The sequence below is a fragment of the Heterocephalus glaber genome, unplaced genomic scaffold (genome assembly GCF_053883595.1).
Source record: "Heterocephalus glaber isolate CG9 unplaced genomic scaffold, H.glaber_assembly_v1.0 deba00000676, whole genome shotgun sequence".
Lineage (NCBI taxonomy): Eukaryota > Metazoa > Chordata > Mammalia > Rodentia > Bathyergidae > Heterocephalus > Heterocephalus glaber.
In genome coordinates this window covers 23874265-23898060 of record NW_028258156.1, presented here as the reverse complement: position 1 = coordinate 23898060, position 23796 = coordinate 23874265, and the positions used below count along the sequence as shown (strand labels likewise).

General features: G+C 38.3%; 2 protein-coding genes across 11 annotated transcripts in view; one reads left to right on the top strand and one right to left on the bottom strand.

Annotated features, from left to right (window-relative positions):
- The window catches only part of LOC147829299 (uncharacterized), a 52703-nt gene extending 46702 nt beyond the window's left edge, over nt 1–6001 (bottom strand). For 2 of the 4 annotated variants that reach the window (XM_087206529.1, XM_087206530.1), the window contains exon 1: nt 57–6001. In XM_087206529.1, coding sequence (XP_087062655.1) covers nt 1110–2147 — 1038 coding nt within the window. In that variant the 5' untranslated portion in view covers nt 2148–6001 and the 3' untranslated portion in view covers nt 57–1109. The remainder of the gene's footprint in view (nt 1–56) is intronic. The other 2 variants (XM_087206532.1, XM_087206531.1) reach the window with 1 other exon arrangement.
- Kmt2e (lysine methyltransferase 2E (inactive)) overlaps nt 1467–23796 on the top strand; it is a 105004-nt gene continuing 82674 nt past the window's right edge. For 4 of the 7 annotated variants that reach the window (XM_087206510.1, XM_087206504.1, XM_087206511.1 and 1 more), the window contains exon 1: nt 1467–1649. The gene's annotated coding sequence lies outside the window, so the exon portion shown is untranslated. The remainder of the gene's footprint in view (nt 1650–23796) is intronic. The other 3 variants (XM_087206506.1, XM_087206505.1, XM_087206507.1) reach the window with 1 other exon arrangement.

Sequence of the window (23796 nt, the reverse complement as noted above, 5' to 3'; positions counted from 1 at the left end):
CTCCTCGTCCGCGCCAGCGCCCCAGAGTCTTGCAGAGGCCGAGCCAGGGCCCTCACCTCGCGCAGGGACAGGAGGAAATGGTGAGGGAAGAGCCTTGCGATTCCCATCGCCACTGCTCGGGTTCCATACCGGCCGCGGCGGCAACGAGCACCATCGTCACTTCTCCCTCTCTGCCTTTGCAACAGCCTCCCCCGACGGTTTTGGCCCCACCCGCTGCTGCAGCATGAGGTCATCGCTAGCCAATCACGACGCGCCCGACAGACTACCTCAAGCGCCGATTCGCTGCCACGACTGCCTCTGCCTCTCCCCATTCAGTTTACCAAGCGCCCAGGGTCGCTGTGGGGCAAGAAGACGGAAACCGCCATTTCGGGGAGCGACCCGGAAAACAAGAGCCAGAATAGCCATGTCACTTTAGTGGGGGAAACCCTCGTTTTATTCTTTGGCCTACCCCCCAGTTTTCTTTCAGATAACCGTCTCCCTGCCCCTCCCTCGTTTAATCACCGCCACATAAAGGAATTCCCGCTCCCCGCCCCGCACACTGTCCCGCGAAGGGTAACTCCTTCCCCGGGGCCAAGACAAGTATAGGAGGCAGCGACAGCGGCTGCACCGACGGCAACAGCAGCGTTTACCGCGAAACACGGTGGCAGGGAGGCGGCACGGACGATGGCTGTGTTTCCCCAGCTGCTTCTCCCCCCGACCTCTTCCGTTTCTCGCTCCTCCATGAGACGGCGCCGCGCTCGCTAGCTCCGCTTTTATCCGGGGCCTGGAGCCTGCGCAGTGGAGCCGCCCCGGCCCCCAGTGGGCGTCGAGTGACGCCCGGCCGGGTTCACCCCGCGCTGGAGGCCCGGTGGGGGCGGGGGGCACCCCTGGGGAGGTCGTCTTGGGGTGGGAGAAAGTGCACCGCTTTCTGGGGAGGACGGCGGGGGTCGCGCCCAGGCCCCACTGTCACCCTTCTGCTCCGGGACGTAGCATGCCCACGCTCACCGATCCAGACTTGAGGGCCACTCGGGGAGAACCAAAAGCGCCGACCCCCCCAAACCTTCGGTGAATTGTTCAGTGCACCTGCTGTGAAAAAGACGGAGCGTGTCCATCTCCCTGTCTCCAGTTTGTTAGTCTTTGCGCCTCGGCGGAATGGAAACGGCGGGCGGCAGCCCACAAGCAAAATGGCGGCGGGCGACTTCGTCCCCTCCCCCCTGCCCCTGCGGAGCGGGGCGGGCGGGCCCCGTGCACTTGCCGCCGCCGCCGCCGCCGCGGCCGCCGCCGTCGCCGCCGCCGCCGCCGCCGCCGCCGCCGCGGCCGCCGCCGCCGCCGCCATTTTCCCAGAGCGAGAAGCAGTGACACTGAGCGGGCGCAGGGGGCCGAGTCGGAGACCGAGCCGGAGTCGGGGAGCGGCCACCGAGGGGGCACAGACACTCGGAGCAGCCTCGCCGTCGCCCCTGCTTTCCCGTGGACCGCCTGGGCGCGCCCTCCCCGACCCCGGCTCCGGGAGAAGAGGCTTCGCGCTGCTGTGTGGGGAGGGTGTGTGTGGAACCGGTCCCGCGTCCGCAGTGGCTGCTGTCGGGGGGTCGCCGGGTCGCCGAGGTGCCGAGACACTTCTGGGGGACCGAGCAGATAACGGGGTCCGGGCGTCTGGTGTGTGAACACCCCAGGTCAGTGCATGTCGCGCCCGTGGGAGTCGGTAGTGTCGGGGTTCGGGGAGGGGGCGCCGCGTCGTTATCCCTCGCAGGCGAGAGGACGCAGACTCTGGGCGTCCGCGCCCGGCCCGGAAGGTGCTCGCGTCCATCGGGCTGCCCTGTCCCGTGCCTGTCCCAGACACGGAGCATTATGGCGGGTTTTGGGGTGGTGGAAGGGGGAACTGGCAGTTCAACCCCTGCGAGCGGGGGTTGGGGTGGGCGCCTGCCTCCCGGGGCCGCGGTGCGGAGGGAGCGCGGGCCGGCGGCGGGGCTCGCGTCTCCGAGGCCCGGGAGCTGCCAGCGGGCCCCTTTCTCAGCTGTGTCTGGTTCAGGTGCTGAAAAGCCGGACAGGCCCCCTTTTCTCCTCCCATTTCCCGATTGGCAGTGCCTGGCATAAGGTCCTCGCAGATACGAAGTGGGGCAGAAGGACGGCCTGGGCATCTCTCTTTGTGGGGGAGCGAGACAGCTCCCCATCCTCGCCCGGAGAGGGCGAACCCGCCCCCGTGGTGGTCACCCCAGCACCCAGCCTTCGCAGTCTCCACCCCCACTCCTCTTGCTTTGCTGTCGGAGCCCCAGAATCCACAGTGTGGCTCATTGCAGAAAAGCTTATTTGGACCAAAGGACTGGCACAAACACTGGCAGCAGACAAACGGTTCCCTGTGCTGGACTGGGGAGGAGGGAGAGAAAGCAATCCAGAGCGCTCGCTCTTATTGGCCTCAGTTCTGCGTATCCGTCCCGGCCGGGCTCGCTCTCGGGAATGATACAATGTAAAGTCCAAGCGAATCGCTACAGTTAGCTACAGAGTAAATCTCGTGTTGCCTATTTTATTCACCTTTTAGAGATGTGAATGAGGTAAGGGCTTGGAGTTCTGAAGACCTTGAAGAGAATCAAGCGAAGTGCCCTCAACTCTAGGCTGGAGACATCAATAGCTAACTGGACAGTGGTCCTGTTTCTCCTTTAATTTCAGAGATGGGAGTAAAAACTGTAATTTCCCTCTTTTGTCCTTTACAGATTCTAAAAATGGCGGCCCCAGGCTGATGTTGTGGTAATCTAATCAGCTCGGGTCCTCCACACCCCATGCAGTGCGTTTGTCTGCAGCATATTACAGGCTTATTATGTTTACATGAAAAGACAACGCTTTTTTTCTTTGCTCGCGCCATTTACAAAAATGCGCTGATTTTACTGCACATTACAATATTATGTTTTTAGTTTATTTTATTTTTCCTGAGAGCCAGATACAACGACAACACTTTTGAAAAAAATAAAAACACCCAGGTAGCCTTGGAAATTTCAGTGATCAGGATGGATGCTCTTAAACATTATAAAAAATACTCAAGTACCAATAATAGTTTATGTTGGGTTTAATTCAAGCATGATCTATTCAATATGTCAGTATAGATTTAAAAATCGTGTAAGAGTATAAGTGTAACCTGTTTTATATGATTGGATGTTTTAACCTAGCGTGAAACATTTCTCATCCAACTCTCGACCAATTTTGGTTTTTGTATTGTTTCCCCGTAAATTTTAGGGAGCTGTACAAACGAGCCTAAACCTGTTACTTCACTTGAGAATAAAGATGCTATCCTTTCCAGTATATTTTGCATCAGTTTTCCCCGTGTATTTAAAGCTTTCCTTAAGAAATTCAAAGTTGATTGTGTGTCTGGTAAAGTGAAGCTGTATGTTTTGCTGCCTTTTAAATTTGTCTTACAGCATACTATCATTATGTAAGTAAGAAGTAAGGCTTTGTTTCTTGATTCCTCACCCCCACTCCTACCTAACATGCCAATTTACCTATTAGGGGATTGTGGAACTTAGTCTGTTTTAATACACCTTAAATACAATCATTACCATAATATGGTCTTGAATCAGTTTTATGTTTTTTTCTGAATCTTATGGACTGATACTGAAAGTTAAATGGTGTCAGGTGTCATGTAACTGTATTTTCAAAAGTGGAATAATTAGAATTCATTTCTATAGTGGGAGGCGGTCTTTTGGGGCTGTACCAAGCAGTGAGATATAAGTGGGTCATTAAATGCCATTACTGTCCCTTCTGATTGTGGAACAACTGAAAGATGCCTGTCAACCCAATGGTACTTAAAAGATTGGAGACCACACACCCTATCATGATTCTCTTATTCCATTGTAAATATTTTAGAGCAGAATTTACTTCATAGGATGAATATAGGAACTAGTTGATGATAAGATTCTATTCTATAAAATTATTATAGAAATAACTGGCTTAGGGATGTTCTGCATTCTAGTGAGCTCCATCCTTGAAGAGTGAACATACAACCTTACTCAGAAATATTGACATTTTATTATGTAGTGAAATGTTGGTGGGTGGTGGGAGATCGTATAGGAACTTGGAGTCAATGCTCATGTTACACTTTTAAGTAGACAAATATAGATCCTTCACTGCTGTGTAACTGCTGTGCATTTATTCTATGGGCTGTAGGTTAAGATCTGTGGTACAGAAGCACGTTGCTTTTTGAAACTAATGTATGAGATCAGGGTAGTCTTATAAATTTCATTTATTTAGCCATAGGAGAGAAACTGTCTGTGCTCATAGTTTTCTTGATAGTGACCTTGGTTAGGCCTAGACACGAAGTATTTGGACTTAGCTTTGAACAAAAAATACCAGGTTAGAAATGGTAAGAAAAGCTTCCTTAAGTTTATCAGCTTTCTTCATACTGACTTATTCGTTGTTTTGGGTTTGTTTGTGTTGTTCATTTTGATGTTTTGTTTTCTATAAAATGAAAAAAATTTAAAAAGCTATTGTGCTTTGTTTCACTTTATAAATTTTTTTTAAAAAATCAGTTGACTATAGCCTGGGATACATAGTGAGTTCAAGGCCAGCCTGAACTACAAAGGGATACCCTGCCTCAAAAAATTTTAAAAAGGAGTTTAACTGTTGGTAAAAATCAATTGACTATACATGTTTTAAATTAGCATCATGGAGTCAAATTTATTAAAAGGTTATATGTAATTGTTCCCAGGAAGTTTAGAAACATTTGGTCCCTTGAGGGAAAACTAGTCAGATAGTCTTTGTTCTTAGAATAGCTAAGTTTGAAGGATTACTTGTTTATCTGTTTAAGTGGATTTGTAGAACACCGTAATGTAATTGGAGAGTAAATTTTAGTTTTAGAGACTTTTTTTTTTTGGTACCAGGATCGAACTTGGGTCCTTGTGCTTCCAAGGGAGGCAATGAAACCACTGAGCTAAATCCCCTGCAGTTTTAGAGACATTTTGATCACACTCAGCTTTTGTCAGTGTAAATTAAAGGATCTCTTTGATCTCTGTTTTAAGTTTAGAACCTTTACAGGTCTCTATTTGCATTCAACTTTATTGGACTCTGATAACTCTCCTATAATTTGCCTTGTCTGGTTTCCTTACAGCTTCCAGGCAGAGATTTTTTGCCATGTATATACCACAGTAAGCTTTGGATTTACTGGATCTAAAAACAACAAGGTAGAGACAAAAACCAATTAATAAATGAGGAGAATTTCCTCCCCTCAATACATACTTTAGTGATCTTAGGCCAAATTGTAATTTTTTAAACTGGCATCTAAATTTCTAAGATTGATGTACTCATTTTTTTAATGCACTAATCTCTTACAAAAACCTGCAGTTTTATTTTTAAAAGTCCATTAAGTAAGTCCTAACAGCTCTGCTTTTCTGGAGTTTACTGCTGGGATATACGTGTATACTACCTTATTGTATTTAAAATGTGTAAAACCAGCAGAACTTTGAAGACCTATGAAGACTGCCTTGGGCTGGGGATTTAGCTCAGTGGTCTTGCCGCCTGCTGCGCAAGCACAAGGACCAGAGTTCGATCCCTGGTACCAAAAAAAAAAAAAAAAAATGACTGCCTTAGGAATATTAGTATGCAGTTTTCTTCAAGGATATTTTTAAAGGATTTATTCTTAAATGAAAGTTGCTGAATTATTTGTTAAATTTAAAGCTTCTATTTGAACACATGTACACCTCAAATATTCAGGGTGATTAGGGGTTATTCCTTGTTATGTGTTAGAATAAATTTTCGATACGTGTGTTCTATGAGACAATTTACTACTGAGTATAGGATTACTTTCTGAGTTACTGGGCAAGTAATAAACAGGATCTATTTGAAGTATTGCTGTATGACTGTAACTAGCTTTTAGGCTGGGTTCAAAATTACAATGGTTCAACTTTATTGTTTTGTGATGTAGCTATAATGAGAGGACCTTTTTTTCCCTTAATGAACCCTAAAAATGTGTGTAGGGGTTGGGGATTTAGCTTAGTGGTTTCGCCGCCTGCTGCACAAGTGCGAGGACCTGAGTTCAATCCTGGGTACCAAAAATTAAAAATAAAAATTTGTGTAACACAGAAAAACATTTGTGGTTGAAAATTGCTTTCTGCAATATGAAGTACACGGCATTTAAAAATACAGCTATTGCTAGTCAACAGTGAATATTTTATAACGGTGAAAATTAACCATATTACATGGCAAGAAAATTATTATTGTACAGTCCTATGCTAAGTGCCACATTAAAAATCAGATGATGCTGGGTGTGGTGGCACACATATAATCCCAGCTACTCACGAGGATGAAAAGTTTGAGAAAGCCTGGGCAACTTAATATCTCAAAATAAAAAGCAGGGGTGGGGTGGGCCTCAGGGGTGAGGGTGAGGACACCACTCAGTGGTGGAGCACTTAACTGGCATGCTGGAGGCCCTGGTTTGATCTGTAGTACCAGCAGGGGATGGTGGTGACACAGGCTAAGTTAATTCGCTCCTATTTGTGTCTTTAAGGATACAATTTTTTCTTTTTTTCTATAGTTTTTATTTTTTTGTAACTAAGATACTTTTTACTTAAACCACAATCAGGAAACAGTTGTTACATTTTCACTGGCTATGAAAATCAGTTCTTTTTTCCCTCCTAGACAATTCATCTTTTTTGTGAGACAGTCTCGCTATTAGTTCAGGCTGGCCTTGAACTCACTATGTAGCTCAGGCTGGCTTCCAAATCACAGCAGTCCTCCTGCCTCAGTCAACTTCCAGAGTGCTGTGATTACAGGCATGTGCTACCATGCTTGGCTCCTCCTGGACAAGTCCTAAGCCAAATCTTAGTTTTAGGTGATTTAAGAAAGCCATTTCTTTATTGTTAGGTGAATTTCACAGTTTTTTTTGAAGTCTCACTTAGGGTTTTGGGGGTTTTTTTGTATGGGGGATCAAACTAGCTCTTTGAGTGTCAGTTTTTTTTGGTACCTGGGATCGAACTCAGGACCTTGCGCTTGCAAGGCAGGCGCCGGAACCACTGAGCTAAATCTCCGGCCCCAAACTAGCTCTTTGAAATGTTAAAGATTTTTAATCCAACAGGACAACAAAGAATTAATTTTTGAAGTATTAAGAGGTCATCAAAAACATTGTCTTTTAATGAGTGAATAGTAACATAATAATTAGTAAATAATCAACTAGTTATGCATCATTTTAAATTAAAATACTGGTTTTTGCATCTTAAAACTAAAGTATGAAATCTGGGTGTAAGAAATATATGAGAAAGAAAATCGTCTTTGTAGCTTTCTTTATTGTGTTTTTACAATTGAAGAGGTACAGTAATTTCCTAACATATTTTAGATTGCTTAATTTAGAGCTAATCCAAGGGAAGAATTACAGTACTCTTAGTCCTGAAATTTATTACTGAGAAAAATAATACTGAGTAGTCATACCTTTGTCATAGCCAATGTAGTTGCAGCATTTAGGGCCTATAGCAGAAAGCTAGGATATGACAATGGGATTGAGGGTTTGGTTTTTTTTTTGTATTAAATTGTTTTATTGGTACATTGTAGGTTTACAACACAATTACATTTCTCATTGGGAATTGTACCTTTACATAATGCATCTTGGTTCTTATTTTTTCCCCATTCCTAGCCCTCCCTTCACGCCCTCCACCCTTCCCTATTTACAAAGACTTAATTTCCATTTTTTCCATTTCTCATCATTTTTTCCTTTCCCTTCTTTCCTTTCCCCTGCCCCTCCCACTACCCCTACCCCTTTGGACCTTTTCTTCCTATTTTACATTATCGATTATTCATTCTAATCATTGGTACATTTTAGGTATACAATATAATGACATTCATCATTGGAAATTTGCACCTTTACATAGTCTCTCTTGGTTCTTATTTTTTACCCTTCCCTAGCCCTCCCTTCAACCCCTCCAGTCCCTCCCTATTTACAAAGATTTTGTTCCTATTTTTCCATTTTCTCATATTAATCCCATCAATGGGATTGAGTTTTGATGTGTGGTATTTATATGTTACATAAAATTAACACAATTATGTTGTCTAACATCCTAGTAAAAACTTTAAAATTAAAAAAATGTATGTTGACTTGTCTTTTCAGAGATTATTTAAAAACAATTTATTTTTTGCTTAAATTCTTTTATTGGTCCGTTTTAGGTATACAATACATTTACATTTATCATTGGGTGCTTGTACCTGTACCTGATGTATCTTGGTTCTTATTTTTTCCCCATTACCTGTGCACCCTTCCCTATTTACATACTTTGTTTCCATTTTTTTTTCTTTTCTCGTAATTTTTCCTTTCCATTCTTCCCTTTCCCCATGTCCTCCCACCACCCCTACCTTAAAAACAATTTATATTTAAAAATGTAAGTAGAATTTACCCTGAAGAATTATTTTAAATTTACTTAAGTTTGAAAGTTGAGTATGGGGCCAGGGATTTAGTTTAGCGGTTCCGCTGCTTGCCTTGCAAGTGTAAGGACCCGAGTTCAATCCCCAGTACCAAAAAAAAAGTTAAGTATGTTTTTTTCATTTTTATCACTGTTTTGTCTAAGAATAAAGTCAAGCCTAGTGTCAGTTGTTTTTGGCAAAAAAGTGAGGAATGTGGTGAAAACAGCCATTACTATTTAGGATATTTATTGTAAGGAAAACAAGCTTCTCTTTTTCAAAGGTTCTCAGATAAGAATGTATATGCCCTTCTCTAATATTTTTATTTTCTTATTTAATAGACTAATAAATGTAAGTTTCTATTTGAGTTTACAGTGAAACATGATGAAATTCTTTTTTTTATCTTGCTTTGTATGTCAAAGTCAAATTCCTGTTTTCAGAAATTTGAAAACACATTTTCTTTGTAATGAAGTGAAAGAAAATGGGAAATTTCTTGATGTGACTAATTTGGTTAGGATTGTGCTCTAGGTGCCGTAAATTGCTGGGGGCCTGAGGTTGGTCTAATACACAACAATGCTCATCCATGTGGAATCTATCTAGATGTAGCTTTAACTCAGCCCCCCCCCCCCCATCTTGCTGCTTAGTGCAGGCTGGCCTTGAACTCAATATGGTAGTCTAGACTGGCCTGAAACTCAGTGATCCTCCTGCCTCAGTCTCCTGGGTGCTGGGATTACAGGCATGGGCCACCACACCCAGATTTGCTGGTTCTCTTTAAACAGAGATGTTTAATTGGTTGAATTGACACAGATTTAAACTGTAAAGCCTCCAACAAAACAATATTTTCAAAAGCTAAAGAAAAGATGAATTTTTTGGGGGGGGAGGGTGTTGGTGCTGGGTATTGAACTCTGATCTTTGTGGTTGCAAGGCAGGTGGCAGGAGGCGGAACCACTGAGCTAAATCCCCAGCTGAGAAAAGATGGATTTGAGTAGCTACTATTTTCTTGGCACTAAGGATAGAGAGAGGAGTAAGATTGCTACCTTGATAGATCTCATTGTTTTTTTCCACCTCTCAAAAACCTACTATTTTAGGGTTCCTTTCAACGTGAGAAATAGACATCAGCTTTAGCTATCTTAAGTAAAGGATTTGTTAAGAGGGCTATAGGGAAGTCTCATAATTTATTTGAAGAAAGTACAGATGGGACTTAGAAATTAGGAAAGTGTTGGAGAGCCACTTCTCCATCTTAATCTCTCTTAATTAGCTGACTGGTAAGGAAATTCTAGTGGGAAAGCTATTTATGGTGTGTGTGGGCGTTTCCCTGGATGGAGAATAACAGACACCTATTTACCTAAAAACAATTATTTTTTTGAACAGTGTTCACAGATACTTGGGAGGGCCTTCAAAACTAAGTAATTGGTATATCAAACTGATGATTCCATTTTTTAGCTAAAAAAATGCAAATATATACATATGTTGAGGAATGCCTTAAAAAGCAAAGTTTTTGTTGTAACTTTTTGTTTTGAAATAATTTTAAAGTTGCAGAAAACTAGGCCTGGGATGCAGCTCAGTGGCACTGCACTTGCCATCCAAGTACAAGGTCCTGAGTTCGATCCCCAGTACTGAAAAAAAAAAAAAGTCACAGAAAACTAACTTGACTAATACAAAGAACTCCCATATACTCTTTATCTATATTACCCTTTTTGTAACGTTTTGCCACATTTACTTTATTATTGTCTATAGACATTTTTTCCTGAAGCATTTGAGAGTAGGTTGTATATACTTGGGCCTTTATTTCTCTTAATATTTATGTATTCATTTCCTAAGAACAAGGGTGTTTTCTTATGTAACTAGAATGCTTATTAAGCCTAGAAAATTTAGCATCCATCTGATACTTTTATGTAGTTTTAGTATATGTGTTGCCAAAGTGAGTACTTTTATCTAGTTTGTAGTTCATATTTTAGTTATCAGTTGCTCCAATTACCCCCCCCCCCCCACACACACATAGCCAGTCCAGGATTACAGCTTGCATGTAGGGTTTTGTTTTGTTTTGTTTTGAGACACGATCTTGCTGTGGAGTCTAGGCTGGCCTTGAACTCACTATGTAGCATAGGCTGGCTTCAAACTCATGCAGTTCCTCCTGCCTCAGCCTCTTGAGTGTTGGGATTACAGGCATGAGTCACCATGCCTGACTGAAAGTTAGCTTTCGAATTTACATTTCCTTAATATGCTTGCATAATTGACTACACGTTTGTGTTACTGATGTTTCTGGCCCAAGCTGGTTAACCAACCATATGCCACCACACCCAGCTTTAGTGTCCTTTAATCTGAAAAGTTTCCTTAGCCTTTCTCTGTCTTTCATGACATTGACAGGGTAATCATGTAGTGGTCAATTTAAGTTTGTGTAAGGTTTCTTCATGTTCAGAGTCTGCATTTTTTGCTGGAATATTAGATAAGTAATGGATGTCTTTCTGCCATTTGAGACACATGATATTTGTTTGCCCTTTTTTTCAGTATGCTCATTTTAGTAGGTTGGTTAGGGTGTTGAATAGTTTCTCCATTGTATAATTACTGTTTCATTTTACTATTATTTATCTGTAGGGCAATCATTAGAGTTTGTATAAATATATTGTTCCTCATCAAATTTACTGACCTACATTTAGCATCTATTGATGTTCTTGCCTAAATAAAACTTTTCTATGTTGGTTGAAGAAACACCAGGGTTTTTAATAGTGATTTTTTTTTCTTGGCAATTGAGACTGTGGGAGTTTTGTTTTCTTCTGGAATATTTCAGTAGTGCATATGGATTTCTCATGTAATTACAACAAATTTAAGCGTAATTTAGGTTGTATAAATAATATTTTTGTCATTTTCTTCATAAGTGAGATTAAAATAATTTCTAGATATTAGTCTACTTTGAAATCCAAAACACAAAAATTAAATACTTATTAGATTTTTTGAAGTATTTTAAAAAATTATTCCAGCCCCTTAGTCCTTAGCATTGCTGTTACATGTGTCTTATGTTGTTTTGCTTAGGTTTGTCACTTGCTACTCATGCTATCAGTTTAATTTCTTTTTTTTAAATTTTATTTTATTGGTCCATTTTAGGTATACAGTATAATGACATTCATTATTTGAAATTTGCACCTTTACATAATCTCGCTTGGTTATTATTTTTCCCGCTTCCCCTGCCCTCCCTTCAACCCCTCCATTCCTCCCTATTTACAAAGACTTTGTTTCCATTTTTTCATTTTCTCATTAATTCCATTGCCTTCTTTAATTTCCCCTACCCCTCCCACTTCCCCTTCCCCTTTGCCCCTTTTCTTCCTATTTCACATTATCTGTTATACCTTTTAGTCCTTATTTACACTTTTGGTTTCTCACACTAGAAAAACTATTCGGTATTTACACTTGTGTCCTGTTTATTTCACTTAAGAGTATCACCTCAATGTGCATCCATTTAGCTATAAATGTCTCTAATTTCTCATTTTTTATGGATGAGTAGTACTCCATTAAAAAAAAACCCCACATTTTCTTTATCCAGTCTCCAGTTGATGGGCATTTGGGCTGCTTCTAAGTTTTAGCTATTACAAATTGTGCTGCTATGAACATGGGTGCACATATGTCACTGTGGTATGATTCTTTTAGTTCTTTGGGGAAGATACCCAGCAGGGGAATAGCTGGGTCAAATGGGATTTCCAGTCCTAGTTCTTTGAGGTATTTCCATACTGATTTCCACAGTGGTTGCACCAGTCTACATCCCCATCAGCAGTGGAGTAGTGTTCCTCTTTCCCCACAGCACAGCCAGCATTTGTTATTCGTTGATTTCATGGTTGCAGCCATTCTTTCTGAAGTGAGGTGGAATCTCAGCATTGTTTTCATTTGCATCTCTCCAATGACCTGTGATGTTGAACATTTTTTCATATGTGTATTTGCTGTTTGTACTTCTTTGTGTGAGAAATGTCTGTTCATTTCAGATGCCCATTTTTGGATTGAGTCTTTAAATTTGAGAGGTCTGATTTTTTTAAGTTCTTTATAGATTCTACATAGTAGACCTTTGCCTGAGGAACAGCAGGCGAAGACTTTTTCCCACATTGTGGGTTGTCTCTTCACACTGTTGGTGGTTTCTCTTCCTGTGCAGAAGCTTTTTAATAAGAAGAGATCCCACTTGTTGATTGTTTGTGCTAGTTCATGGGCAACTGAGGTTTTGTTCATAAAATCTTTTCCTATACCAATGTCTTCAAGAGTTCTACCTAACCTGTGTTCCAGCCAGTTCAACATTTCTGTTTTAATATTTAGATCCTTAATCAATTTTGATTTTAGTTTAGTGCATGGTGAGAGATATAGGTCTAGTTTTAATCTTAGGCAAGTTGAAACCAATTTTTCCAGCACCATTTATTAAAGAGACTGTCTTTCCTCCAGTGAGGATGTTTGGCTCCTTTATCGAAGATGAGGTGGCTGAGTGTGTCTGGAGTTGTTTCTGCATCTTTTTTTTTTTTTTTTGGTACCAGGGATTGAACTTGGGTCCTTGCGCTTGCGCTATCTGCATCTTCTAATCTGTTCCACTAGTCCTCAGGTCTGTTTCTTTGCCAGTACCATGCTGTTTTTATCACAGTAGCTTTGTAGTATAGTTTCAAGTTGGGGGTTATGATACCCCCTGCCATGTATCTATTACCTAGAATTGCTTTTGATATTCTGGGTCTCCTCTTGTTCCAAATGAATTTTTGGATTGTTTTCTCAAGGTCTGTGAAGTATGCTGCTGGGATTTCAATTGGGATTGCACTGAATCTATATAGCAGTTTTGGAAGTATGGCCATTTTTACTATATTGATCCTTCCTACCCAGGAGCGAGGGGATGTCTTTCCATTTTCTGTTATCATCTTCAGTCTCTCTTTTCAGAGTGCTATAGTTTTCAGAGAAGAGGTCTTTGATTTCTTTTGTTATGTTGATTCCTAGGTATTTCAGTTCCTTGGATGCTATTATGAAAGGAATTGTTTTCCCTATTTCTGTCTCAGTGAGTCTATTGTTCGTGTAGAGAAAAGCTGTTGATTTTTGTGTCGACCTTGTATCCAGCTACTCTACTGAATTTGGTTATTAAGTCTAGAAGACTTTTGGTGGAGTTCTTGAGGTCTTATATATAGAGTATCATGTCATCTGCAAATAATGACAATTTGACTTCATTTCCTATCTTTATTCCTTTTATTTCTTTCTCTTGTCTAATCGCCATGGCTAATGTTTCCAAAACTATGTTGAACAAGAATGGTGATAGTGGATATCCTTGTCTTGTTCTTGATTTTAGTTTGAAGGATTTCAGTTTTTGACCATTTAGTATGATATTGGCTGTTGGTTTTTCAGAGATGGCTTTTATCAGATTGAGGTAGAGACCATCTGTTCCAATTTTTTGTAGGGTTTTTATCATAAATGGGTGTTGGATTTTGTCAAATGCTTTTTCTGCATCTATGGAGATAATCATGTGGTTTTTGTCCTTGGCTCTATTGATATGGTGTATTACATTGATTGATTTGTGTATGTTAAACCATCCCTGCATCCCTGGGATAAATCCCACTTGGTCAGGGTGTTTTATCTTCTTGATAATCTTCTGCATTCTATTTGCCAGTATCTTATTAGTATCTTATTAAGGATTTTTGCATTTATGTTTATTAGTGAGATTGGCCTATAGCTCTCTTTTTTGATTGGGTCTTTCTCTCCTTTGGGGATCAAGGTGATGCCTGCTTCCAGGAATGAATTTGGGAGTATTCCTTCCCTTTCAATTTCATTGAAGAGTTTAAAGAGTGGTGGCAGTAGTTCCTCTCTAAATGTCTTGTAGAATTCAGCAGTGAAGCCATCAGGACCCAGGCTTTTCTTAGTTGGTAAGTTTTTAGTTACATTTTCAATTTCATTGATTGATATTGGATTGTTTAGAATTTTTAGGTCTTCTTCGTTCAGCTTTGGTAATTCATGCGTATCTAGGAATCTGTCCATTTCTTCTGTGTTTTCCATCTTATTGGCGTATTGGTTCTTCAAAGTAGGTATTGATGCTCCTCTGGATTTCTGCTGGGTCCATTGTAATTTTACCCTTTTCATTCCTAATTGCATGGATGTGGGCCTTTTCTTTCCTTTTTCTGATAAGGTTGGCTAAGGGTTTGTCAATTTTGTTTATTCTTTCGAAGAACCAACTCTTGGCTTCATTAATTTTTTTGTATCGTTCTCTTAGTCTCCATTGCATTGATTTCTGATCTGATCTTTATAATTTCCTCCTTTGTATGAGCTTTGGGTTTGTCCTGCTCTTCTTTTTCTAGAAGCTTGAGGTTCAGCATCAGGTTGTTTAATTGGGCTTGCTGTGTTTTCCCATTATGTGTATTTACCGCTATGAATTTCTCTCGTAAGACTGCTTTCCTTATGTCCCATAGATTCTGATATGTTGTATTGTCATTGTCACTTAATTGAAGGAACTATCTGATTTCTTCTTTAATTTCTTCTGTGACCCATTGGTTATTCAGAAGTGTGTTGTTCAATTTCCATGTGTATGTAATTTTTGCAGTTTCTTTTTTCCGTTTAATTTCTAAGACATGGATAAAGACATCCATTTTCTATTTAAAATCCTAGTAAGTTTTTAAAGTAAAATGTTTTCTGAAATCATGGAGATAAACTTTTTTTTTGGTTATCAGGCATCAAACTCAGGACCTTGCGCTTGTGAGGCAGGCGCCGAAACCACTGAGCTAAATCCCTGGCCTGGTGATAAACTTTTATAGATACAAATTAATACTTTTTTAAGGAGGCTAGTGAAATGGTACATTTAATACAATAGTGCAAAATATTTGTAATTAGAGGGGAAAACAGTACATGATTTTTTAGAACCTTGTTTTAAGCAAAGATTACTTGTGGAATAGTTTATAATAAAAGTAAAAGAAAGAAAAACAGACTTTCATTACATTATAATGATATCAGTTTGGCACGTTTCAGTGATTGCAAAATGTTGGTAGTGGTTTTGGATAATTTGAATGTTAGGACAATTCGAGCACTGGGTAAGTTATAGTAGATGAAAGTTAATTTCTTTCTCTCTTTCTTTCTTTCTTCCTTTCTTCCTTCCTTTCTTTCTTTCTTTCTTTTCCCCATTAAGTTTATTGGTACATTTTCGGTATAAAATACAGTTACATTCATCATTGGGATCTTGTACCATTACATGAGCATCTTGGTTCTTATTTTTTTTCCCCTTCCCTCACCCTCCCTTCACCCCCTCCACCCTTCCCTATTTGCAAAGACCTTGTTTCCATTTTTTTTCCTTTCCCTTTTTTCCCTTCCCCTACCCCTCCCAATTCCCCTGCTCTTTTAGACCTTTTCTTCCTGTTACACAATATCAATTATACATTTTTAAAATTACAATATTAAGATCTAGGAGACATTACCACAGATTTTACAGAATTTAAAAGGATATAGAAAGCATATTACAAAAATCTTTTTTGAAATAAATTTGACAACTTCTAAGAAGTAACTTAGAAGACAAATTAATGAAACTAACTCTGGAGGAAATATAAAATTTGAATAGCACCTATTAAAGAAAGTGTATTCCTAGCTTGAAAACCTACCTACATGACAACAGCAGGCTCATAAACATTTTAACTGATAAATTATATCAAACAATTAAAGCAGAAAAAAGAAGGAACACTTCTGCCCACATTTTAGGAACTCAACATGGTGCTAATCCTAAAACTGGATAAAGATAATAGAAGAAAAAAGTATGAATATAGATAGAAATTTGTTTAACAAAACAAACTATTAGAAGTCAGATCTGGCAGGATGTAGAAAGTGGTTTTGTTATAGGGATGGCAGTGTTGATTTAGCATGGGAAGATCCACCTCCAAAAGTCATCATTTAAACAGAGGAAAGGAAAAAGCCATATGATCCTGTCACTAGTTGGAGAAAAAGTATTGGACTAAATTCTACAGCTGTTCATGGTAAAAGCTATCAGGAGACTAGAAGTAGAACAGAACCTTCTCAACAGGTTAAAGACATGTACTCCATACTTCCAGCGAGAACGCCTTATATGAATGGAGAAGATACAATGCTTTCTCCTTAAGGTGGGGAACAAGGGAAGATATGCTTACTCTTTATCTGTCCATTAAACTTTGAAACCTAGGCCCCACCAAAATAGTCTGGCAATAAAATGACACAACTAGGATAGGATTGGCACGGCAGAAGCAAAATCTTTATATGTAGATGAAATGATTATCTACAGAGAAAATACTAAGAAATCTCTAGGAGCCCCAAGAACTTGTACTTGAATTTAGCAGGATTAGAAAACACAAGGTATATATAAAAACTCAGGTCTGTGTATACTTGCTATAAATGAAGACTTGGATATTGAAATTTAAAAGTAATGTAGGACTACAAAGGACCTAGAAAAGTTAAAAACAAAAACAAAAACAGTGTTGGAAGACGTTTAGTACCTAATTTTAAGACTTCTTCTAAAGCTATAGTAATCAAGGCAGTGTTGGCATAAGGAAAGACATATACATCATTGGAATAAAACAGAGAATCTAGAAATAGAACCACACATATATGGCCCACTGAGTTTTGAAAGATTATTTAACATTAGTATTTTATAGAATATAAACTCAATTCAAGAGCCGAGGAAGAGATAAGTGTTTTCAGCAAACGGTGAAAGTTAATTTCTTTGGAAATTTTCAGAGAGTGGGAGAAGAAAAATTTGAGACTTGTGAATACTTGTATAGCTTATATTTTGTAAAAGTTAAAATTTCCTTCAGAGAAAATTAATATAATATTTCACAACCATGAGAATTAAAAAGATAATGCAGTGGATACTGAATATTTTGTAGGTGGTTTAAAAAGTTCATTTAAATTGATTGTGTCCAAACATGTCTTATACAACAAATATGTTACTACCAAATATTATCCCAGAGTTTAAATGAAATATGGTAAGAGGTGCAAAAACAAGCCTAATGAACTAGAGAATTTTCTTTTAAGCCAGAACACTCATCTTAGACATGTAAAGTAGGATCCTGTTGACTGAAATTGACAAACTACAGTTAGAATTGATGGGTCAGGTATTTGACTTAAATAATTCTAATTGATACCTCATTTGTCAGTTATATGGAGTACTGATTAAAGTGAACATTCCTGGACCCCATTCCAGACCTGCATAATCACAATTTTTGCGGTGGGGTCTTGAATCTGCATTTTAGGACTTGGTCCATCTGATTTTTTTTTTTTTTAATGTTTTAGTCTTTGCTTTTATTGTACAAGGAGAATGAGCCTCAGAGAGGTTAATTTTCCCAAGGCAATAGGCACTGGTTGATAGAAATTAATACTTAGAGTCTCATGCTTGGTGCATCTACTTTTCCAAAAAGTCATGCTGATCATTTCTGTTTAGAAGCCAGGATTTTGGAGTTGCTGAAGGAGAGAATGCTGGTCTCTATGTGGTATCATGCAGCAGATCTGTATTCGCTGCCTTTGTACATTGCAGTTTAAGATGATGTGTTGATTTCCAGAACCCATGTTTTTTGTATAAAGGTCTTAGATTGAAATTACACATTACAGATGGGGAGCAAGTTGTGCTGAGCCTTGGATGCCAGGATAAAATAATATGTACTTTGTGGGAGAGCTACTGAAAATTTTGATTTGGGGAAAGACATAAAGGGGTATAGTTATTTACCCCATCCAATTTTTAAGATTGTGAAAGTAGTATATTATTATTAAAAGAACTCAAGAGTGCTGTACTTCTTTAGAGGCATATTTTGTAGGACTTAAGAGTTAAGATTCTAGAACCATACCACTTTGGTTTGATTGCACTCCAACCAGGTCTTACTGCTGTGTAACCTTGGGCACATTACTTACCTTTTTGTGGCTTAGGTTCTTGATCTGCAAAATGGAAATGATAATAGAGCCTATCTCACAGGATTATTTTGAGAATTTGGTGAGGTAAAATATGTGTAAAATTCTTGGTAAGCTCTATAGTTTCAACTTGATTTCTTTCTCCAAGATCCTTTCATATGATGAAATGACCAATATTTATAGTTTATTTTTCCTAAAGTGTTTTAGGTGGACACCATAGAATTTTCCTTAACCTTTGTTTAAGCTTGTTAGTTGAATGTTCATAGTTGTATTTGTTCCCCTATTGGCTAATCTCATTGTACTTGGTTTGTGTGATTATTTTATTAAATATTACATAAATCAGTGATGAATATGTAGAAAGAAATGTTTAATGAAAATGATGTTAAATGCCTTGAAAAACTTAATAAAGGCAAATTCATTGCTAAGGAAAGTTGTTGTCCAGTTATGTGTGGGCAAGATAATTAAAAGATTATGGGGAAAACTAAGACTGTAGTAGGAAGTCTGTGTATAGATTACTGCACAAGTGTCTTCAATGATTTCTTACCTTCAAATAAACCAAAAACTAGTCAGTGCATTATTGATTTTTTTTTTCCTGGTACTGAGGATTGAACCCAGGGCCTTGCTACATCCCCAGCCTTTTTTTGTTTTTAATTTTGAAACAAGGTCTCAATAAGTTGCCCAAACTGGGTTTGAACTTTGGATTCTCCTGCTTCATTCTCCCAGAGTGCTGGGATTACAGTTGTGTACTACCACGCCCAGCTTCAATATATTTTATAGAGACATGACCCGTAGTTGCAGTTAGGGGAGTGATACTCAAAACATACCTTTTCGCTTAACTCTAAAAAAAATGATAATGATTTTTAAGTTAAAAATGCAAATGTTTAAGATATGTATTTTTATGATTCTCCATGTTAACTGTCATGAGCTTCTAGTCCCTGTTGTGTGTATGTAAATTCACATTTCTTTAGTGCAGAAGGTATTGGACCCTACTGTATTTTGTAACTTTTTTTTGGTCTACTATCTTGAAAATCAAAAAATGTCTTTTTGGAATCTGACACTGGTTTGTCCAGTATAGGAATGAGCCTTATCTGATGAAATGACAGATTTCAAGTGTTTTAGAAACTTATCAGAATAACTTATCAGGATCCAGAACCCTTGGTATTTTGTCAGATTTAGATTGTACTCTTCTTAAAGATTTTTTTTGAACTCTGATAATTTTATAACTGGATTCATTTAGTGTCAAAGAGTTGAGTGCTTTTTATATAAAAGTATTAACATAGCTGACAGTCGTGGCTTGTTGATCTTACATTTTTTTTTATCTTATATATATTCTTTAAGAGAAGTAATTGATGCTGGTGTGGACATATTGCTGAGTCACCATATTTGGTTTTCAGATTTAAGCCTATAGTTGGTGTATTATAAATATATATGACAAGTATTATATATTAGTATTAACCTATTAGCTATATATTAGTCTGTTAACTGCTTGATCTTTGACCCTCCCCCTCACACACTGGGATCAAACTCAGGACCTTGCTCTTGTCAGGCAGGTGTGGCACCACTGAGCTATATCCCTGGCTTGATCTTTGAATTTTAAATTAAAATTAATGCACTGTATATCTTATACAGTGGTGCCAAAGGATAAATGCTCTTTTATTATGTAATTACTTTGAGAATAAAAACAGATTTGTTATTCAAATTTAGTCTAAAGTGATTATGCAACTTGTATTTAAATGAAAATTCCAGTGGCTTAGTCTAAAATATCACTTGTAGGAAATAAAATTTGTGTCTTACCTTATAAATAATTCCTTAAGGATTTTGAACAAAAATATTCCTAGTTCAGTCTCTAATTTCACACAGCCATTTTTCTCCATTTTCAAATGCCTTTTTATGAGAATGTTCAGCTTAGTACATGTGCTTTATTTTTCATTTATATATAATCTCTTTAAAGAAAGATAAATCTTTACAGTAAATTTTGAAAGTGGATATATCCTGTTTCATAGTGTTATGCAAAAAAAGGTACATAATCAGTCTTTATATATTGGAATATTAGTATGGAACATGGTTAATGTCAAGATTAGAAACTTGTCTATTATTTATTATTACTGTGAACTACACTTTTTTGAGTAGGACAAAGTGGAAACTAATTTTGAAGTGTAGTATATATTCTGTCCAATGTAAGCAATACAGTAGTTCTAAAATAGAACATTGGAGTGAATGCCCCCCGCCCCGCGCCGCCAAGACATTTAGGCCACATCTCGGACCTACTAAATCAGAATCTCCAGGGTGAAGCATAGCAATCTTTTATTTTCTACTCCCACTTCTAAAGCAGCCTGTGCATCTATGGTTGGGAGCTACTAATTTATTATTATGATTTTATTAATTAAATTTTTTTTTTGAGACAGTCTCACTATGTAGTTCAGTGGCCTTGAATTCATTGTGTAGCTCAGGCTGGCCTCAAACTCACATGATCCTTTTGTCTCAACCTTCCAAGTCCTGGGATTACAGGCATGGGCCACCATACCCAGTTTGGGAACTACTAATTTAAAGGTCAAGTTACAATAATGAAATGATTTAGAAAATTATTCTTGTTGCCCAAGTCTGAATAATAATATGTAATAATAAAAATGTAAACAGTAATATGAGAAAGATTTGTTTAAATTCTATTAGATTTTATGCACATTTTTTGATGAAAATGACAAGTCTGAAAGAAATAGATTTAAAGTAGTGATAGAAGGCATACTTAGCTCTGAAGAGTAAAGACCAACGTTCTATGTGAGATTAAAGAATAAAAGCATACACTTATTGGTGACTTTTAACTGTTTCAATGAAAAAGTTTAAAGCTGTAATCTCACCTAAAAGGGAGGCTGAAAATGGTACAGTATTTGTACACAATGGAGTACTACCTTGCTATAAAAGAGGATAAACTTGAGTCATTTGTAAGAAAATGCATGCACCTTAAGACCATAATGTTCAGTGAAATAAACCAAACACACAAGCTTAAATAGCACATGGTTTTCTTAAATGAGAAACCCAAAATACAGACAAAGAACAAAGTAAAAGATAATGGGAAAAGTGTAGGTGCCTGTACCTGCTACTACAGTTAAGATGCCAGGCAGTTCACTACAAGGATTGTTGGTTTGGCACTCTTATATAACTGTACCCACCTCTCTCCTCTTCCTAATCTCCTCCCCTATTCTATAGTTCATCATTTTAAAAATGTTAAGTAAATGAAATTTCATAGTATGTAACCTTTTGGAGTTGGTTTAAAAAACACTTAGCATAATTGAGATTCACCCAAGTTATCACATGTATCAATACCCATTCCTTTATATTACTGAGCTTGTCCCATTTAATGTTCTTTTCACATTTCATAACTACTACATGTAACATGTAGGTTCAAATTTTCCCTTTTAAATTTACAGAACAAGTTGTTTCTCATGTTTCTTTTATTAACTTGTTTTCTCCTACTGTCTAAAATTCTTAACTAGAATTATGGGGAGTGTGATTTAAAAATTATTCATGTGGGCTGGGGTTTTAGCTTAGTACTTCTACTATTTCTCCAGTGTGCATGAGACACTGGGTTCAATCCCTTGTACAGTGAAAAAAGATTACTCATGTAGATAATAGTTGCTTCTTTCTTTCTTTCTCTCCTTTTTTCTTTTTTCTTCTTCTTCCTTCCTTCCTTCCTTCCTTCCTTCCTTCCTTCCTTTGTTTCTTTGTTTCTTTCTAAACTAAAAGAAATGTTATAACCCACTGAACTATGAGCTGTTGTACTTTGTAGTAGCCAATACTTTTTAAAATTTTTAAAATTTTTGGGCCAGGGGTTTAGCTCAGTGGTTCCATCACCTGCCTCAAGGGCACAAGGTCCCGTGTTTGATGCCCAGTACCAAAAATAAAAAACTACTTGCTAAATTAAAAAATTTTATTAGTATATGTTACAGTACATAATAATCACATTCCCCATTGGGAGTTGGTACATGTATATAACATTCTCTTTTTCATCCCTTTCTTCTCTTCCTTTCCCTCTGTCTCCTGTTCTCCCTTTTGCAAAAAGTTACATACTGTGAAATTTCATTTACATAATCTTAAAATGATGAATTATAGAAACGCGGAGGAGATTAGGAAGAGGAGAGAGGTGGGTACAGTTATATAAGAGGGCAGAACCAACAATCCTTGTGGTGAACTGCTTGTCATCTTAACTGTAGTAGTAGGTACAGGCACCTACACTTTTCCCATTATCCTTTACTTTGTTCTTTGTCTATATTTTGGGTTTCTCATTTAAGAAAACTGTGCTATTTAAGCTTGTGTGTCTGGTTTATTTCACTGAACATTATGGTCTTAAGGTGCACGCATTTTCCTACAAATGACTTACTTTTATCCTCTTTTATAGCAAGGTAGTACTCCATTGTGTACAAATACTGTACCATATTTTCTTTATTCATTCATCTTTTGATAGGCCACTCCCAAGCAATTTAGCTATCATGAATTGGCAGCACTCAATGCTTTTGTAGATAAAGGTAAGATTTTAAGAAATTTGTGTAGGTGATTATTCTTAAGTGTGAAAATTCTATATTTGTATATTGAGCAAGGCATTCTAAAATCTAAAGTTAGGGTCTGTGTTGTGAATAAGTGGGCACAGATACCTGTTTTAGGATAAAATCACTTTTGTTATAGTCTCAGAGTATGAAGAAATGCTAAACTTATTCTAAGAACTTTTGTGTGTATAGGAGACAGAAATTATTATATTTATCTCTGGAAACTCTAGCCTAACCAATTACTACCAATCTCTGAATTGCTACTTGCTTTATATAAAAGGCCACATTTCACTAGACTACATTACAGTTCAGTGATCTCCAAACTTAGGGAATGACAAATACACTTAAAAATAATACGGTGATACATCTAAAAGCTGGATAAAATTGAAATTTATGTATTCTAATTTGAGGGATTTGAGGATGGAGGTTATTTGGTTATAACATTGGTATTAAGAATAGCTCCCCATGGTACCTAATTATATATTGGCAAATAGTTTATTATCTCAAATTCATACCTGTATTTTAAAAGAATTAATAGATTATTTTTCAGATCACTTTTAGGTTCACAGCAAAACTGAGCAGAAAGTGCATTCTCATGTGGCCCTGCCTCAGCACAGACACCTCTCTCAGCAGCATCCTTCACCAGTGGGGTACATTTGTTAAATCTCCTGAACCAACGTTGACATATTGTTACTAACCAAAGTCCATATTTTACGTTGGTGTTCATTCTTTGTGGCTGTGTATTATTTTAAAACATGAATTTCTTTCATTCACATCTCTAGTGAACTAAAGATACAGTAATTTGGGTTGCAAAGTAAGCCATTACGGAGTTCTTCCAAATGCTGGCTGATTTGGAAAAATGACTCTGCCTTAATTTTATGGGGATGGTTTGATTCTCATTGAGACAGGGTCTTGCTATGTCTTCCAGGTTGGCTTGAACTAACTATGTATCCTAGGCTGGCCTCAAACACATGGTCATCCTCCTGCCTCAGCCTCTTAAGTGCTGGGATTACAGTCATGCACCGCCATGCCTGGCTGTCAATCTTGTTTTGACAAAAATTTTATGAAAAAT